Raw genomic sequence first — 20,920 nt, 5'->3', positions numbered from 1 at the left:
TATTTTCTAAGACAAATATGTGTTTAAGTATGAGCGGTTACTTCCTCACTGGTTTCATGATTAAGGAAATACTATGTCTTTTAGTGAGTCAACATGGTTTTATTCTGAGAAAAAGGACATTAAAAACAATTGGCAGGAAAATTAGCCCTTTCAGAAGGAGATCCTTGACCCACAAGGAGTGGATTTCAGGCTTTTAAAAAATCGTGGTTTTTAAAATTTAAACTTTATTCTTGTATATAACTTTATTCTTTTTTTTTGGAGGACCCAATACTCTGCCGTAGTACTATACACCTGCATCTACTTCCATATGTTCATAGTTTTGGGTTTAGTTCAAAACTTTACTCATGTAGGTTTTGACTAATTTTTGTCTATTAGGATGAATCAGGATCAGTTTTATGCTCAAAAAGCTTGGTGATTGAAGTCCCACTCCAATGAAAACAGTGTTTTTGGTGTTTTTAGCATGTTTTTATGGCATTTTTATGATGATGGAGAACATACATAAAGAAAACTAAGATTTAAATTGCATTTCTGAGTATTTCTTTATTTAAGTCGTTGTAAGTCAAGAGCAGACGCAAAAATTGCCAGGTTCAAAATGTTTAAAACTGTTGGGGAAAGCTTAAACTGTGATGTTGAAGGTAACACAGCAAGCCACAAACTCCTGGCTCCCCTCCACTCTAATGCATCCACTTGTACAACTAGACCCATGTACGTCTTCATTTTCCTCTCCTGAACTGGATCAGAACTGTATCTCTAATATTGCTGGGGGTGTGAGGGGATGTGAACTAGAGTTTTCTGACAAAGGTCAAAATAAAGAGCTCCCTGCTCTCCCCATGTTCCTTTTTTTCAGTGGCACATTCAGTAAACCTGCAAATCTCTGTGGAGTTCAAATCTTTAGCTTGTTGAGCTCTATTTTTTATTAGTCCAGACTTGTTCCCTGACCTTTTGCTCCAAGAGGTATTTTCTTTGTCAGAGAAGACTCAACTGCGTGCCAAGTTACTTTCATTTTTAAAGGGCCTATTCTGTGTTTTTCTTAAGCCTTTTATAGTTAACTATATCCATATTTATGATGACACATTGGCGCACCAAAGAAGGATTTTTTATGAAATATGAGTTATTTTCACAGTTAATTTTCCTGTAGACTGTGGGTGCGGCCCGTTCCTAACGTCATCCTAGAGTCGGCCCCAGCAGCGTGTCTGGGTTTTGCCCATAAAACAAACATCCAAACTTTTGCAAAGATGGATGTGCATATTGTGCAAATAAAAGGAAAGAGTTTTTGCCAAACACAGCTAGCTCTGCAGTGGGTGTGTGTGTTAAGCTGGGTGTGGTGCTGGCAGTGCAGACTCTTCCTGGAAGGGGCTGTTCTCACTTTGTGATGTCACAATGTGTATCGGGAGGGGCTGGTGCTCAGAGCGCAGGTTTTTAGAGGAATGCTCAGAAATGCATGAATGGATCAAAATCCCACTTTGGGGTTGTTTTGTGAGGAATGAACATTATAATACACTTAAAAGATCAAAAATTTGATTTTGCATGATATAGGACCTTTAAAATAAAAACACCACTTTTGAACTCCACACATTACCATTGGGGATAAACTGAATAGGCAGTGACTAAACTTACAAACATCAGGGGTGAGATTTACAGTTGAAGTTAAACTTCTTGTACTTCTTGTCAGGAAGTGTTCTGGGCTTTTTGACGTGACCTCATGTGCATCTCTTGTGAAATGGAAAACTGTGTCACTGGTTTGGCTGTTAGTATTGTGAACACATGTTTGAAGCAACTCTTCTAACATGTGAATCAGCATTGAACTCTTTGAAAATCCACAAACTGAAATGTATCATTGAATAGAAAACATCAGGTCAAATAATTCAGACACCACTTGTGATAATTCTCTAGATTTTCACTGAGTGTGTGACCCATAGCATACTGTAGGATCCTCTCACCCTGCATGTGATCTGTCTTTATGAGGTCCATCAGAAGACACAACCTGGGTCAAAGACAGCTTTTATCCCAAATTTTTATGTTAATTCAGATTTTACGTGAAATCTGATGAACATGTGTGTGTGTGGTATACATGCTCAATTGGACATAAGCATTTCATCCTAACTTCAGGCGGGTGCATTGACTGTGTATGAGAAGTATATGGAACGTGTGTATGATGTCATGCATGGAAAATGCTTCATTTTTTCCTCCAACGAAATGATGTCAATTCAGTCGCCATTTTTCACAACACCATGTTGGAGCCAGACTTCATCAGTAGGCAGTGATTGGTCCAAGACAGTCTGAGTCCACATTACTATGGCAACCATTCTCGCCAATCAGGAAGTCCACACCCCTACAACTTAAAAGCAGGCTTAAGGGAATCTGTCAATCAAAGGTTCAACACACACCTTTATTGAGGCATCTGATAAGTGAGTTTATGACTTGAATAACTTACACTACAGTAAAAAAATGTAATTTAAAAAATGGGATCATCAAGAACATGTAAAAAAAATGTAGCAAAGCAAGAATGTTATTCTGTTAAATAACTGAGTAATAGCTGTTTATTTCTTAATTGAAGTCTATGGGATTTTGGATTTTTGGAGCCGGCACATAGTTCCTGTTTGGAACGCCAGGGAGGAGGGGTCACTCAGTCCACTTCCCTAATGGTGTCTGAAAGTGGAACAGAAATTTCATGACATTTGTATAATTGGAGTGAAGCCCCTTAAAGCAAGAGTTGAAGCAAACAACAGTTTTAAATAACTAACATCCCAATTTTAACACATAAACAAATATTACAATGAGCTGTGGATCTTACCATTCCAAAAGTACACATAATATGCACATGAAACTTTATTGTTCCACACTGTTAACAAACAAATTCCCACAATGGAGACTGAAAGAACTTAAAACTGACAAAAGAGTTGGTAAAATAATTATTAAGCATCATCACAGACTCAGTGTGTAAAATGAGTTCTTTGGTATTTGACCTTACCATCTGGGGGAGCTGTGAGCTCCTGTCACAGCTGTGCTTGGAAGCATTTCAGAGTTTAACTTTCAAATCCAAATTTAAATGCTAAGTGTCAAGCAGGGATACACTGGCTCTATTTTTAGAATCTTTGGTATGATGTGAATGTGAATTCAAAGTCATAATCTGTCTTCGGTTGGACGTTGTTCCACTAGGTCACTGAGCTATTGAAAAAAAACAAGCCTGGATAAAACTAATGGTGGCATTTAAAAAGTCTGACAATAATTTCACCAAAGGTGTGTCCTCTAGTCATAATCAAAGGAGTATTCAAACAACTGTGCTGTTTGGTGAGCTGGTGTGTATGAACCACAGACAGAGATGGAGAGATTTCTCCGAAGAGGTTAAATAGAAAATCATAAACAATTGTGCTAAAGGTAAAGACTATACAGTCATCGCAAAGAAACCTTAATGTTCCTGTGTTCACAGCTGCACATACTCAGAAAGTTAAAGTCCAAAGGACTGCAGACAACCTCCATGGACACGACAGTAACAGAAAAACCATCCATCCATTTTCTCAACCCAGTGTATCCCTTTTGGGGTCACGGGGCAGCTAGAGCCTAACCTGGCTACTGTTGGACAAAGGCAGGGTACACTCTGGAAGAGTTGCCAGTCTGTTGCAGGGCCAAACTCACCCATCCATACACACTAACTAACAAGTAACCCATGAAGCATGTTATTGAACTGCACTGAGGGAACATGCAAACTCCAATCAGAAGGGTCCTAGTTAGGATTTGCAGTGAGGCAAAAGGTTGGGTTTTATTGTAAATATGCTAAAGTAGCTAAGTTAGCTAGAATTACTATAAACACAGTTAATCAAATCTGACTGACAGACTTATCTCTGACTTTTTTGTCTCCCTTATTGCGCCTTATAGTTCGGTGCATCTTATTTGTGACATAAGGTTGAAAATAGATGATGGTGCACCACTGTTAAAAGCAAATCATAAAAGAGAAAGACTGGAATTTTCCAGAATTTTTATTGAAAAAGCATTAAAAATTCTGGGAGGATGTCATTTTGATATGTGTGAATAAAGCACTTTGGCAACAGCAGCTCTATCTTCATAGAGATAAAAAAAAGAAAAAAAAGAAAAGAGGACTGACAGTACTGTGAAACATGGAGGGGGTCGGTCATTTTTTGCAACTGACAGCAGGTTTGGTCTCAGTCGCAAGTCGGGAGTCTTACAACAAAATAATCCAAAACAGAGCTAAAGCAAAACAGGACAGTTTTGAAGTTGCCTGATGTCAGACGATTGATCATCAATCAATATTAAACAATTTTCAGTAAACTTATGAATTTTAAATACTGTCACCTTTGACAGTTTCACTTAATTAGGGTACCATAGTGGATTTTGTTCTTGTTAGGAGTGTCAACAATTTTACCCAAGTCTCTCTTCATATGTCACCAGTCTTAGTTGGCCATGTCACCTCCATGTCCATACCATATCCAGAATCCATACCACCAATTCCTGTTTGCTGTTGTCAATGCAGAGTAGTACCAAAGTTGCACAGAGCTACATTTAACAAAAATTATGCAGGAAATTTGTACAAAAAAAAAACTGGTACAAAACCATAAATCTTACCTGAACTCTCTTCCGGGATTTCTAGACTTGTTATGACATGGAAACCGCTCGACTGTCAATAAAAGAAGAAGAATGATATTTAATACTCCAAAAAAGCCAGTTTGTCGCCGAAGCTTTTTAGCGTATTCTCAGCATATTCTTCAGCCTCCGGCTAAAACCAAAGTAGGCTGTGGAAACCTCCATTGCTGAGCTACATGCCTTGGGGACACTGAGACTGGCAGCATCTGTCATTTTGCTGATCCATTTCTTAAGTCTCTCTTTACAGTTGGAGACAGATGAGCATTAGGGGAAGATGAGGTTCTCTTGAGTTTTTGGATGGGGCCTAATATGAGACTCAACAGGAGGCAAACTTCCCACAGAAATATCCTTAAAACTTTCGACTTTACATTAAAGCATTTAGTATCCCTCACCACACAGCATTTGACTCTTGTCAGTTTTAATCTGTTCCTGTATGTTGTGTACGTTGTTCTCAGTATTCATGCTGGACCACTTATGCGTTTATCATCGTCCTTTCCTGCTGGGGTTGCATTGCAAGGTACTGTCTCCAAACTACCATTTCCCTCTTATCTTAACAGTTTTTATGACTATGTCTCCTTTACTGATTCCTTCACATCTGGACATTCAGCATGACATGGAGTTAAATAACAAGGATGTACTTTTATGGGGACCATAGTTTGTAGTTTGTCTCATTCAGACATTGGCTATGTCCGAATTCCTTTACTACACACTATATAGTGTGTTTGCCATTTTTTAGTGCCATCTGAATCCACAATGCCAAAATTGACTGCACCAGAAATTTCCCAGAAGTCTCTGCCAAAAACCAATGTGCATCAATGCTCAATAGATTAACAAATATAGACCACAATACATTGCGTTTGAACAATTTTTCAAAGAAAGAATTTGCAAAAATTGCATTTAAATATATTTTTAATAAATTGATGAAATTTTTATCTTGGTCGTCGCAAACCGCTGATATCAATGAGATTTTCACTTCGTGAAATCGAGTAAGCCTGGTCTCTGAATTGCTTTTAAAATCCTGGGCACCAGATAGTCCCGCACTATATAGTTTTTTAGTAGTTAGGTAGTAGAGTGGGAATTCGGACATAGCCTAAGTAATTTTCCATACTTTTTTAACAATAAGCCGCAGATGCCAAAAAACGTATTATTATGAAGAAAAAAATCATATTTAAGTCATATTTTTGGGAAAGATTTGGTCATTTTTTTAAAGAAAATCAATCTTCTGTGCTTCTGTCAGTAGCAATTGCGGATACTAAAAACCTACAGTTCCCTCTATTGGTTGTTAAGATAGCGATCACATAATTTTTTTCAAAGTTTAAGTCGCACCTTCAGCCAAATTATGGGAAGAAAAAAAAACTTATACTCAGAAAAAGATGGTATGCAGCTTCCTTGAGGCTCACAGAACATATCCCACTCAACAGGTCAAATCCGTTTTGAGTTTCCTCTTCACGTCTTCACAGTTCCTCAGGTCTTGGTTTAGCACAGTTAAGTGGATATGCTGGTGGAGGCGAGAAGAAGAAGGTAGACAAATGAAATGCCCACATCACAAGCCCTTGGAACAAATGATGAATTAATACATTTTTCCTGTTTTGTACTTGGCCACCTCATAATAGAGCAGCAGATAAAGACGTGTGAAAGAAATCCCCTGAAACACCATAAAGACACTTAAATGTTTATTTAGTGTAGCCTAGCAACAGCTGAGCTAGTCACATGACGTCAGGACTTGGCAGTGGCTGAATGTTCAGTGATAAATGGTATATTTCAGCCTGCTGGGTAGATGGAATGACTCTAATCAAATGCTGTAACAGATGAAATTTGCTTGTTACTGTAGCAGAGTACTGAACTTTAATTCTTTACTTTTTGTAGTAGAAAGGAATCCCTACGCTATGACTAACTTTAATTATGGTTAATACTAAGACTCTAGGAATAAATCTCCATGAAGAAAATACATGCTGACACACTGATTGAGCCTCACTAAAAAATGTCTATGTTTGAGAATGTGTCATCTGATTTTTACATCCATATTTTATCTTATTCTCTAATTCTTTTTTTATTCCTGGCCTCCACCCGTTTGTCAGATTTCATGAAATTTAGTTTTACAGATCTCCAAATAAACTCAAAATGATAGCAGAGCATGATTCTGGTTTTGTCAACGTCCTTCTATGAAACCCACAGCTTTGTCACCTCTCTCTGAACTGGATCTCACCACTCTGGTAACAAAGTCAGTGCAGCTATGGCTGCAATGCTGTAAGTCCTGCTTAATTATTCTGTGAAACTAATGTTTGTTTGTTTTTTCTGTCAAAAGCTTACAGCTCAAGTAGAGAATTGACCCCTTCATGTCTGTCTTTATTTGAAATTATGTTAAAAATATTTCTTCTGTTTTTTCCATTCAAGGCAACTCTAAATGAAAGTGTCCTACATTTAATGGTACGCTGCAAATTAGTGACAAATGGCATGAAGGGGTTAAATAGCAAAAGCTGGAAATGTGTAACAGTACAGACTAAAACTTTGCTCCTCGAGATAAGCCTCTCCTTCTGCTTGAATGTTCAAATTATAAAAATAACGAAGGAAATGTGGCTCATTAAAGAAAAGAAAATATTTTCAAAAGAGAGAAAAGGAGCATGAAAAGAACAAAACTGAAGAAGTATTTTTGCAAATCTGCAGACCAAAAAAGAATCCTAAACAGCACTGATGCAAAAATATAAACTCATAGAGCTGCAGTTCTGTTTTTTAGAAGTGTGAGCATCAACATATTCTGAATATTTAATAACAGAAAAAAATATTAGAAAACAGCTAAAAAGTCCAAGATTGCAAAAATGTCATCCATCTCATTGCTCTATTTTACCAGCTGTTAACCTCTATTTTTTCTTTTTTAAAGCTATTCACTTCACTTTAGTCGAAAGTTTGATGTGTATTGGAAGTCGTTAAGACCTTTTCTGTCTATGTGGTCAAAAATGTATGAAATTAGTCTATAATTGTTTGTAATTCTACACCAGGGGTCTGCAACCTGAGGCTCCGGAGCCACATGTAGCTCTTTTATCCCTCCACTGTGGATCTTTGGCTTTCAAGAAAATCCCAGCAATTTGAATAAATAATGTTTTATTGGTTAAAAATGGTCATTTTATAGATTTTAAACTGAGGTTATCTTACATGAATACAAACTATTACATGTTTTGTTTTTTGCCGCTGCCGACGTTACACTAAATCAAGAGAAATTGAGAGCTTTACCATTCCTCCAAAAATGTCAGATAACTAAGAAAAATGATGGTAAAAAGGTTTGATCTATTGTCCAAATAACAATTTATTATTATCACAAGATTAAACTCATATTCTTTTGTCTAGTTGCTTCTCTTCTTAAAGTATAATTGCAAATAAATCTGCTGTATCAGGATCCTTTTTAACACAAGATGTATTTTATTTTGAAAGGAACTTTGTTGCTCTCAATTGAAATATAATAGATATATAACACTGCTATAATTTAATAATTATATTGATATTGATATATTATAATGATAATGATTTAATGCTATTTATAAGCTACATTTTATAAATGAATGACTTAATGGCCACAAAAACACAAATAGTGTATTTTCCTGAACAGTGAATTGTATTGGTGGAATTTTGTGGCTTTAGTTGCATTTTGATCAGTTAGAAACTGGACCAAAGGGCTCATTCATCTTCTTTACCGTTTATTCCCTTTTGGGGTCATGAGGTTGCCGGAGCCTATCCCGGCCACTTGGGCGAAGGCAAGGGATGCCCTGGACTGGTCGCCAGTCTGTCGCAGGGTAGAATATCCTCATTCACACATCCATTCACTCTCACACCTATGGACAATTTAGAGTTGCCAATCAACCTATGAAGCATGTTTTTGGACAGTAGGAGGAAGCCGGAGATCCTGGAGAAAACCCACGCATGCACGGGGAGAACATGCAAACTCCACACAGAAAGGTCCCCCATTGATGTTGTGTTTTTCATGTTGATGTTTTCATGTTTTTCATGTTCCCCAGCCGGGACTTGAACCTTCTTGCTGTGAGGCAAGAGCGCTAACCACTGCGCCACCATGCAGCCAAAGGGCTCTTTTAGCATAAACAGTTGCAGACCCTTGTCCTCTGCTATACACTGAGCTCTTATTACACTTCTGTGAATACGCATAGCTGTATTTTGCAGACCTGCTTTAGTGGCACAAATGTTTAAAGAATATTTTAGAGTGCCCATTTCTTATAGAAAATCCACAGCAAAGGAAGGACATTTACCTTTTCCAAAGGTTTGTGAGTGTTCAGTCTTTTTATAGGAGCCAAATTCATGGATTTTTCATGGGGATCTTATTTAAATTGTGCACCAGTGGAAATCTACTTGATGGAAACTGAGAGAAAGAAGAAGCTACTGAAGGGTAGAGAGAGTGCATGGCAACATGCGACCGCCTTCGCAGAGCAGTAAGGAGAAGGCTCATTAAATTTTAATAACAGCACCGCGCTGCATGCAGTGCCGTCATCAAGATACATGTGACCTCTTTTTCACCGAAATGAGCATATGCACCACACAAATCCTGCTCGTGCAGCGCAGGATTAGAATAAAACTGGTTACTCGGATAAATGTTCATTTTTTATATGAAACACCGAAACAACTCGGATTTCCATTTGAAAAGTACTTTTTAAGTGCTAATAGCAACATTACCCCCCCTCCCCTCCCGTGTCTGTGACTCGCTAACAAAGCAAGCAGCCTGCTCAGTATGCATGCTGGACCACTCTTATGAGTTTATCATCGTTCTTTCCTGCTGGTGTTGCATTACAAGGTACTGTCTCCAAACTGCCAGAATCAATTAACATGAATAATGAAAGCTCGCTGACTCTGTCAGTCCAGAGTGCTCTTTTTGTTCCAGCTTCCATTGTTCCACCCACATGCAGGGCAGTTTAATTCTGCAGCCACTACAAGGAGCTAATTCTTTTACAGCAGGCAGATATGACCTAAGTCGCTCTTTATAAGGTTAAAGGCACCACTTGCTCTCTCTACAAGCCACACACCACGTACTCTGCTCTCCACCAGCACCACAACCGTGAACTGCCAAGGCTCTTAAAAAGGCAAGTGATCCATTAAATCAAGAAACATCGATGTCATTACACGCCTCACTAAGCTCACTTTACACAGCCTGGCATCCGCAGCTGCAGGCCTCACATGTAAGCCATGTCAGCAGATATCAGGCCATGTCGCTCAACTCCAGCAGACTGCTGTTTTCCTGGACTTTACATGTGAAGGGGCTTCATTATTCCCAGACTTTTGAATTCATCCTTTAAACAGTCTGATAAAGAAGGCAGCTCCAGTTCAAAGAAGGCAGGGATGGGAGGATCAAACCCATTCATTGTAAATTACTTTCCTTGGTTATTTAAAATTGATCCCTTACCTACAATATTTCTGTTTCTACATTGTTGTGTTAAAAGACTTCTGTATTACTTTTAAGTTCTTTTCTGAGTAAAACCTGCAGAATAAAAACTGTATTTTCCGCACATTAAGAGTTAATTTTATTTCAAAAAAATTACTGTGCGCTGTATAATCCAGAACCCCTTATGTAGAGGATAATGGCTGACCGTGGAAGCCTGAACCGTCCGACACGAAGAGGACGGTTGCTTCCATGAAGTACGTTAATTTCTGATAATGCACACTTTGTCGGCCATTATCCCGCTGATACCATGGTCACTTACAAAAGAAATAAATATTCAATCAGTTTTTAGTACTTTATTCTTGTTAATTTTTTCAGTTTAGATCGCTGTTTTCATAAAAAGCAGAATATTTTATACGTTGTGTGGCGCATTGTCATGGTGACGCTTTGTGTTGCTGCTTAGTCGGCACCAACCTGGACTGCAGCGGCAAAGGAAAGCGATATATATGCTGATCGTCACGATGGGTTAAATAAGGCATCAGTTCAGAGAAAGTTCACCTTTTACTGCTTGTTTTTGTTCAGATGATGAAGAAAAAGTTTGTTTTAAAGAAGCCAGCGCAGTGATACAGAAAATTTAAGCTATGTGACCGGAACTTCTTTTTTAGGCGTGCATTATCACTTTTTAATCCACAAACTGCAGCCAATCAGAATCGAGTATTCATCGTGTTTTGTTTAGGAGAAAATGGTCTTTAAGGGGAGTTTTTTCTCTAACCCATTTGGTGTTCTGCATACATTTTTATATTTAGAACTGTGCCTGTAAGGGTAGCATTAAATACCAAACTCAACTCTGGGAAGTACTTTGAATTATCTCTGTGTACAAAAGGTGCTAGACTAATAAAGCTGCCTTGCCACTGAACATTGGCAATCTGATGCATCATCCTCATTAAGAAAGACTCAAGAGGTTCAAAAACTGACAGAAAGATTGGTCGTTAAAACCAAAAGATGAAATGGTTTGGATAGTGTAACAGTGACAGCATGTGCTCCTAATGAGAACATTCAGACTTGTGAAACACTTTGTTATGGAAAGGAAGATACTGTTTTGAACCGGCAGCTTTCTCATTGTTTTTTGTTGTTACTTATGTTTGTTCATAGTTAGAGCCACTTTACCAACATCATCCTAAAAGAATGAAATGTACAAGAAATATTACTTACAGTTGTGAGAGTTGTGTAAATATGTAATATATTTTAATGACTTTACATAACACATTTTTGGAGAAATTGTGTTTAAATGAGGATCTAGGATAGAATAATGCATGAAAAAAATCAACTGTTTCACTATCATTATTATTATTTGTTGAGTCATCATGTCAGATCTAAAATGCTTGTGCTCTTGCAGCCTTTTTCATTCTAAACAGAAAAAGTTGATCCAACTTAAAAGAATCACTTCAATTGGTAACACGTAATTGAATTAAGTTTATTCAACTTCATTTTTTATGTCTATCCAACTCAATATATTGATCTAACTTAAATTCTTTTGGATAAATGTGTTACTCAGAGTTACTCAGAGTAACACATTTATCCAACATTATATAATATATTTATCCTATTTATTACAATGTGTTTGTGGATCCTCTCAAAGTACCGCATCAAAGTTACAGGGCAATATTCTTTGAGGCAGGTGACAGTTTTTTTTTTTTTTTTGGCACTGGTACATGGATGTTGTATGACAGAGAAGCAATGTGCTGAAGGAAAAAAACTGTGAATAAAGCAGCCTCAACTCGTAGAGAAAAACCAATGATTGGTATTCCGTTGACTACAGTTTTTCCTATACAGTTATAAAGTTAACCCTCCTCCTTTATCCAGGCTTGGGACTGGCAAAGTGCCTGTCTGGCAGCGTTACTTTTTCTAAAATCTATAGAATTTGCGTAGGAAGCCGGAGTACCCGGAGAGAAACTATGATGTACACAATTTTTTATTTCATTACTATTTTATCTTATTTTTTCTATTTCCATGGTGCTTTATTTTATTCTAATTGATCTAATTGTCTACATTTTAGCGTCTCTGTTTGCAAATATTAAAGTACATTGTGCATTGTCTTGCTAACTATTGTGGTACTGTATGACTTTATTTCTCCTTTGTCCTTTATTATGTTCTACTTTATTTACTATACTGATCTTTAGCCTATCTACTACTACTAAAGTACATTGTGGTATGTCAGATTTCTTGCTATGCTGGGCAAAACAGCCTCATTTTCCATTCTGTATGTAGAAAAAAGTCCTATTTTATTTACTATTCTAACTTTTAGCTTCTCTATTACCAATACTAAAGTACAGACAACACACAATACAACAGTTTAACTGTCATCAAATTAACAAAATAAATTAAGAATGAAATAATGAAGACAAAATATTAAACAAGATTTGAATAATCATAATTACATTTCAATACAATGTGACATTACCGAAGGTGCATGTCGCCTTTTACTATCATTTTTTATGGATTTGTTTTTACAGAAAGAGCTTTAATGAAAATAATTTTGTTTGATTTTTATAAATCCACCCAACTACTAGTAAATAAAAAAACATCCTTCATAACACAATCAATACTGTTAGTATTAATAGTGTAAAATCTGATTTATTTTGAAATAGGAGTAAATAAAAATATTTTCTTTGTCACCAGTTTTCAATAGTATTTAATTATTTTTTTGTATATCTGCATTAGCTTCAAATCTCAAAAACTGAATTAAAAATATAATAATTCATACCTGAAGCAAAGTTTTTGTTTGGTGTTTGATCACAGACGTCAAATGCAGTAATAAATCAAAGAGTCAAATATTGGGATCAGTGAAATATTGGGATCAGTTTTCATCAGACAGTTCTGACCTGCAGACAACTTGACCTTAACTTTCAGTGCCGTTGATAACAGGCAAAGAAGGATACAGACCTTCATCTAATGTCTGCAGACATAACAGCAAAGAGAACTATAAACTCTGTTTAAACCCAGAAGAACGGCTGTTAATCAGCAGAAGACGAATACCAACATTGGACAATCAACAGAATATGAACCCTTTTTTATTTCACAGCATGACATAATAACTAAAAAAAAAGCTTAGCCAATTTATAAAAATGGTTAAAATGATTGATTTTTAAAATTTATTATGTCACTTGCTTCAAAAATTGATTCATGATTTCCTAATGAAACATACTTTGCACATATTTTTAAATTTTGATATTTGATCAATTCATGCCCTGAAGATTTTTGAAACAGTGTTATGTCTATTTTACTGGCATCGCATTATATTTTAATCATATACATGATTTTTCTAATTAACATAATATGCATATATTTTAGATAACTGATCTGCATTTGCCATGTTGATTTCTAAAATAGTTATGTCTATTTTTAACATAATAATTAAGTAATTTATCTTTGTTATGTGCTTTATTGAAATGTATTGAAAAATAATTTATCATAAAATTAAGTACTTAACACTCTTAAACCTCCCACATTGTGAAAAATGCATTTTATAATTAATTTTGAAAAAATGTTAGAAATGAAAGGGAGATTTTAAAAAGAACAGACTTGTTCAAATCTATGACACTCTTGTAAAGAATGCATGTAAAAGATCTTTGTTATATGAGCTGTTATTATTATTACCTATATTATATATACTTGAATTGTATTTCTTAATCCAAAAGCACAGATTGGATTTACTACTCAGCACGACATTTTGTTCTCCTGTTTTTCACTGTTTCATGTTTGCAAATAGCTTCAAGTCTGTTTCTATATACTTTTGCTCCTTTGGTGAAATGCACAATCTTAGTGTTTTTGTTATTTCAGCATGATGTGTAAATGACACTTCTCTCTAAAATTATTAATTTTTCTCTTTCACTGAATATTTTTTGTGTTTACTGGTGACATTTTATGCAAGTAAACAACTGACTGTTGCTTTTTTTTTCACACCACAGGTTGTTCCGAAAGAGGAGACATTGTGATGAGCATTGTGTTGGAGTCAGCACAAATAAAAAAGGTGCCGTTGTTGCTGCTTTCACACGTTCAGTTCCCATCAGACCCACTCACTTTCTTCACTTCTTCCACCCTGATGTTAGTGTAACTGTAATAAAACAAAAGCTTCCTGTTTCACATTTGCATGTAGGTGTTTTACAGCATTGCTGTATGGTGTTAACACCACCCTGACTTCTACTGGGATTAGCAGCAGCTCTCTAAATGGGTGCTACTCTTTTTCAACATTTCTCCATCATGATGCAACGGATCTGCAGCCAATCCTGGAGTGTTAAGGCCCGTACACACCGGGACGAGTTTCGCGCGCGATATTCGCCGACGTTTAACGCCTCATGACTAAACAAAGGGCACCAATGTGAGTGTGCACAACGACGCGAAAAAACGGCACGTGTCAAAGCGTCACTTTTTAAAAAACGCCTCGGGTTCGTTTTTTTGGTTTGACGCGCCACGTCAAAAACTATACGACCAATGAGAATGGCGCTTTTGCACACGTGTCTGGAGCTTCTGAAGTTACAGTAAAACACAACTTGGGGGCGCTCAAACACAAAACTGCCTTTCTCAGCACACATACCAGCGAAGAAGATAGACGCCAAGTAGCATCTACACTGCCTCGAAGAAATAATGACGGACATTCTAAAATATCCCCGAAAACGCTCATAATACATTTTCAGCTCTTGTACCAGTCGATAAAACTCCCCATGTTCTTTTCTTCTCGTGACTATGGGATGTACCCAAAATGGTGTCTTTTCCGGCGTCTTTCATCATTCAACAGAACAATAATTTCTTCATCGCTGGAACTGGAGCTACTGGTGCCGGAAATATTCAAGTTTTCTTTGTATGATTCTGACAAGAGCGTAAATACTTGCTCTCTTCTTCTGAGTGAAAAGCGACTTTAAGAAGCGTGAAGTTGCGCAGCGCCACCTTGTGTACAGGAGTATTTCTGTTTTACATTAACCGCCATCTAATGTCAGGGAATGAAATTGCATGTTGGCTCGGCTCATCGTCAGCGAAAATCGCCTGGGTGTGAACACAAAAAACGTGTTGAAAAACGCTGGCGAAAAAAAGGCTGGCGAATATTCGTCCCGGTGTGTACGGCCTTTAGATGCTGCCTCTTTTTAAAGTTGGGATGCTTTGAAACATTACCAAAAAGGGCTGCACGTTATGAGGAAAACTCGGGATTTGCAATATTAGTGATCAATATTGCGATGACGATATAACTTGCGATACAAGAACAAATAGCAAAACAACCAAAAACATAATTTCCATTTCACTCCAACAGTTTAATTTAAGTAAGAGTCAACATACCTCAAATTACACTCCAAATGACCGTCGTCTACATAGGAGGCCAGCATATAACATAAAAGGGCTCCATCCGATTGGTCAACAACCTTAAGGCCCGTACACACCGGGACGAATATTCGCCAGGCGTTATTCGCCAGCGTTTTTCGCCACGTTTTTTGTGTTCACACCCAGGCGATTTTCGCTGACGATGAGTGGAGTGAACATGCAATTTCATTCCCTGACATTAGATGGCGCTTAATGTAAAACAGAAATACTCCTGTACACAAGGTGGCGCTGCGCAACTTTACGCTTCTTAAAGTCGCTTTTCACTCAGAAGAAGAGAGCAAGTATTTACGCGCTTGTCAGAATCAAACAAAGAAAACATGAATATTTCAAGCACCAGTAGCTCCAACTGGTGCTTGGTTCGGGGATATTTTAGAATGTCCGTCATTATTGCTTCGCGGCTGTGTAGACGCTACTTGGCGTCTATCTTCTTCGCTGGTATGTGTGCTCAGCAAGGCAGTTTTGTGTTTGAGCACCCCCAAGTTGTGTTTTACTGTAACTTCAGAAGCTCCAGACACGTGAGCAAAAGCGCCATTCTCATTGGTCGAGTAGATTTCGACGCGACGCGTCGAAAAAAAAAAAAGAACCCGAGGCGTTTTTTTTTTTTGACGCTTTAAGCGTGGCGTTTTTTCGCGTCGGTGTGCACACTCTCGTTGGTGCCCTTTGTTTAGTCACGAGGCGTTAAACGTCGGCGAAAATCGCCGGCGAAATTCGTCCCGGTGTGAACAGGCCTTTAAGGGGTCCATCTGATTGGTCAAATGGATAAATTGATTTTTTTGATTCGATAAATACTTCAAGCTGTCATAAGATTGTTTTAGTGAATTTAAGGTAACCATTTATCACAATTTTTTCTTTTGCAATATTCATATTACACAGCTTGATATCACGATTAATGATAAATTTGCAATATTGGGCCTATTACCAACCCTCTTTCAAAAGACAGACCAACTATTCTTTCAACACAACAATCGTGCAAACACCTCAAAGAAATGTTGACATCTCTTCGTCAAGTTTGAATTAGTTAGAATTTGTCTAAATTTTATAGGTTGTTAATCATCTGCCTGGGTATTTATCCCTGAGTATTTACCCTTTATTTGTACTTTTCAGAATGCTGTTTGCATATGTGTTTTGTCTGCAGACCCTACCATGGAGTTTTTTTTATCAGAAACCACACCCAAGAGCCAAAGACGTGTTTCAGGAATGCAATAACAGGAAGATCCTCCTCTGTGAGGAGCTCATTAAATGAAGTAGTGAAGCTGCACATCACCTTTTTCTTTGTCATTTATGTCCTTCAGAGATGCTACTTTGGTTTATTGCTATTGTTTCCCCTTGTTGCTTCGTTCAAAGTCACCTTCGGAGATTCTCATCCAGGTCATGTCAGGATTCTGTTCTTTAGGGCAACTGGGCTTTAAAAAAATCTAAAAATCCAAGTAGCTTTGCTTCTGTATGCCTGCAGGATGTTGTCTTTTATTTAACACATTTTTACCATATTCAGGTTTGCTAGTCATTTTGAGTATGGCGCTCTGTTTCTATTGGATCTATATGTTACATGAGGATCAGTTCAGCAAATGGCCAAAAGCTTCACCTTAATCCCCTCATCTTGAGCATTTTTCCTTGAGTTTCCGTCGTACCCTCCTTCAGTGGTGTGGGGGTGGGACACTCTTTTGTTTCCCTTGCGTGTTCTTTGTTGTGTTTACTTCCTGTCGAGTCCATTGTGTGGTCTTTGTTAATTGCCTCGGCTGCTGCACTTTACTTGTGGTGGAAAAGATTCTCTGAGTGAAAAAAAGAGGATGTTCGAGTTTTTCTGGTTAATCTCAGCTGCAGCAACAGTAAATGAACCGAAGGTTCCAGTATTTTGCCTGGAGAAGTAATTGTGAGATTTTACAGTCTCCAGGGAGGCACCCAAACTTGATAACCCAGTATACTCTAAATTTTCTCTTTTTAAATGTTGCCTTTAGAATTTTCCTCTTTTTGCAAATTCTCATCCAGTTTGTGTGCGTTTTTCTACAATTTGCTATTATAGCGCTGCACTGTGGTGCGCAGTGAGAAGGTCCTGATTCACATCTCACCTGGGTGCTTTCGTTTGGAGTCTGCACGTTCTCCCTATGCATGTGTGGGTTTTGAATAGTGCAGAAAATTTACATTTAAAGGTTAAATTAATAAAAGTGTTCCCAGCGGTCTTTTTTATTATGGTTATGCCGTTTTTAGCCGCAAAAAAAGTCATTTTCTAGGACGTAGTTGCTGCAGAACTAAGTTGTTTGTGGGACTGTTGATGTGCAGCAAGCCAACCCCACTTCCCATCATCCATCTGTTTACACGCTCACCCGCTGGCTTACAGTCACTCACACCCCAACCAACATAAATCTCCACATAATTTTAACATTCTGACCTGTGTGTCTCATCCAGAAGTATAATCTTAAATTTTCGTTTTTTGACTTTTCTGTCACCTTTCAGCAGAACAACTATAAAAAAGATCATCCCAGCAGACCGCCCCATTGTCCCATACTCACACTCTAAATTACACCTGCCAGATCTGTGCTTTTAAACGTCAAGGCTGCGTGAAGAAAAGCTGCCAGACTGTTTTTAAAATGCTAAAGAGGAAAACTCTGCTTAGCACCCGTGGTGTTCAGGCTTTTCTTTTTCCAGCAGACGTTGTAGGAGGACTTAATTAGACCTGACAACTGTGAAACGCTGTGAGAAACATTCAATTCAGAACTGCATTTGGTGAACTCTTTAGGAATAGGTTAAAAGACGCACAAAGGAAAACGCGGAGAAGGAAGAAAGGGAAGCGCAGACGCCCTTTTTCCCCCGTCCTTGGTGACTTGATGTTTTTTGGTTGTTCATAATGTATTTGAGGGAAACCTCTAAAAAAATGGACATCAATATTTTGTTTACAAACTAGCCTCTGACAATTTAGAAAGGATTTTTTTAAAACATATTTTACAAAAAAAATTGTCTTTGGTGTTTAGCTAATTGATTTTCAGCCTGTTGGTGCTGCTACAATTTGGCAAATAACGCCCTCTAGTGGTACGAAAACATAGTCCCAGCCACATGTGTAATGAAAATCTGACCCCCCCCAAAAAAACTTTTTTTTTATATACATTTGCATTTTTTGTGGTACGTGTTTTTTGTGTAGCGTTAAATCTCAGGTTTTGCAGAAAGAAAAACAAGAAGACAGACGAAAAACTTTAAAAATATCAGAAGCAAGGATGCTCGATGGATCGGGGAAAAAGTGTTCTTTATGTCGGTGGAGCACCCCCCCACCAACACACACAGTTGGCTAAGTTGCCATAGTAACATCCAGGAACAACATCCGCAATATCTGTACAGAAAAGTCTAGCACTAAGAACAGCTGATTGAGGGAAGCTGAACTGTCAGGTCTGTGACAGAAGAGCAGAACTTGGATGAAGACTGTCAAATATCATTCATTTCATTTTCCAACACGGTCAAAGGTTCAGTACATCCACCACATTCTTTCAGCCTAATCTCCATTGGATTTATTTAACAAGCAGGAATGGATAGATTTTCGCTTTTATCTACAAAAAAACTATTAATTTTAACTAGACAAGCAGAGGCTGAAACTCTGACAGGTTCAATTCTGATTTCTATAATAAAAAATAAATCATTGCTTTTTCATTAGATTAACATTCAAAAGAGCATCTCAACTCTTTAGAAAAAACAGTTGTTTTCATTTAGGTTTGCATTGGAATAAAGTGGAAAACATCCACCTCTGATATTTGATGCTGCAGTTCAAATTCTGCCCTGAGCTCTACAACCCTGAGCCTTATTCTATCTTTATATTCTGGTTTGGGGTTCTTTTCTTGGGTGTTTTGCTTTTTTTTAAACAGCCAAAAACAGGAAGAACATTCAATTCAAGTCTTGTTTTAACTGGTATCAGATGAGCTCACGGTGTTACAACTGAGGAGAAAAACAAAAATGGGCTTATTTTAATTCCGATTTTTCAAGAGGCTTTACTATTTTCAGGCAAATCTGCATTTTCTGTTCGTACACAAAGACAACAGCAATGGAAGAGTGTGACATAAGTGTCACTATAAGTTGACATAAGTGTGACTATAAGTTCAAATAAGGACTGGAGTTTTGGAAAATATATTTGAATCGGGGTTGTATGATGGTGTAGTGGTTATCACTCTGGCCTCACAGCAGGAAGGCCCTGGTTCAAATCCCAGTAGGGCTCTTTCTGTGGGGAGTTTGCATGTTCTCCTTGTGAGTGTTGGTTCTCTGCAGTCATATTCCAAAAACATGTTTCATAGGTTAATTGGTACGTTCTAAATTGTCATATAGGTTTAATTCCTTGTGCTATCTTGTGGGGTCCAGATGACCCCCCACCCTTACGTTGATATGTTATCCCTACCATGATAAAGGATTTCATGTAACCAGTGAAGATCAAAACTGTCTTGTGGGGTTCAGATGACCCCACTCCCAACGTTAACGTGCCTTGGAGGCGCAGGGGTTAAACATGAGTGTTTGTGTGTGTGGTTGTGTGTGTGTGTGTGGTTGTGTGGCTCGGCAACAGACTGGCAATCTGTCCAGAGTCTACCCAAGGCATGACCAATAAGCATAACATTTATTTTCATTGCAATATCAGCTTGTGCAATACACGTATCGCAAAAGACGGCGTAAACTGCGATAAATGTTTCCATGCATGCACAGATAGAGAAGCCATTATGTTTTTAAAGCACACACTACCTACATTGTTCTTTGCTTTTGTCCATGTTGGCCAGTACTACCGGAAAGGGGGATCATTGTTTTTTAGTGCGTTTTTCAAGTTTGTCTCCATCTCCTATTGCGGTAACTTTTGTTTAACCCTTATCGTCAGTCAGAATTGACCTCTTTCACACTTGAAAACCGATGTGAAATGGAAATGATCCATCGGTTGTTTTTTTTGTTTTGCTATTTCTACAAGTGTTGCAAGTCAAATCATCCTCACAATATTGGCGACTCACATTGCAAGTTTTCTTCATATGGTGCAGCCCCGCCTTTGCCCAACACTAGCTGGTTTAAGCCGCAGCAGCCTCACGACACTGAAAGGCATTGAGTCGCTCCAGAAGATAGGTGGATCAGATGCTGCGTTACCAAACTGCTCACCTTCAGCAACTTCCTTCAGATCTAAAAACTGCAGTAGAGATAAAAGGCTGATGAAGTGATGGGTGCTGGTTGGCTGTTGACACTGAGCTAAAGAACCAAGGTACAAAACCCAGGTTATTTATCTGATCCAGATCCATCATGATTAGAATAAAGAAATACTCAAAAAACGCTGTTTAAACCTTAAATTCTTATATATGTGTCCTCTATAATCAGAAAAATGCTACACGAACATGTTAAAAACACAATTCCATGTAATTATGTCCAGTTTTTATAATAGTTCTTGTAGTTCTGAGCATAACTATTCCTGATTTTTAGGTCTGACTTTAAGGGTGATGCCTCTGTGCTGCTTTTTTTTTTTGTTTTCTTTTCTTTGAACAAGTTTGTATGTCACAATCTGGTTTAGTTCAGGATCAGTTTTTCTGCAAGGCGAAGCTTTGAGTTTGGACATTACATCTGTTGAGCTCATTAAGTATT

At 37.7% G+C, this 20,920-nt stretch overlaps 1 protein-coding gene across 3 annotated transcripts in view; it reads right to left on the bottom strand.

Annotated features, from left to right (window-relative positions):
• Positions 1–20,920, bottom strand: part of glce (glucuronic acid epimerase) — a 76,433-nt gene that overhangs the window by 51,651 nt on the left and 3,862 nt on the right. Inside the window, exons 2-4 of one of the 3 annotated variants that reach the window (XM_020712232.2) lie at positions 20,305–20,474; positions 5,963–6,097; positions 4,582–4,633 (exon numbers count right to left, since the gene is read on the bottom strand). Coding sequence is in view for 1 of the 3 variants with exons in the window: in XM_011488017.3 (XP_011486319.1) it covers positions 4,582–4,633; positions 20,305–20,322 (70 nt within the window). In the remaining 2 variants the exon portion in view is untranslated. Of the gene's footprint in view, positions 1–4,581; positions 6,098–20,304; positions 20,475–20,920 lie in introns of all 3 variants that reach the window. The other 2 variants (XM_020712226.2, XM_011488017.3) reach the window with 2 other exon arrangements.

This window comes from Oryzias latipes, chromosome 3 (genome assembly GCF_002234675.1).
Source record: "Oryzias latipes chromosome 3, ASM223467v1".
Lineage (NCBI taxonomy): Eukaryota > Metazoa > Chordata > Actinopteri > Beloniformes > Adrianichthyidae > Oryzias > Oryzias latipes.
Note: the sequence above shows the minus strand (reverse complement) of the source record. Positions and strands in the feature narration are given on the sequence as shown.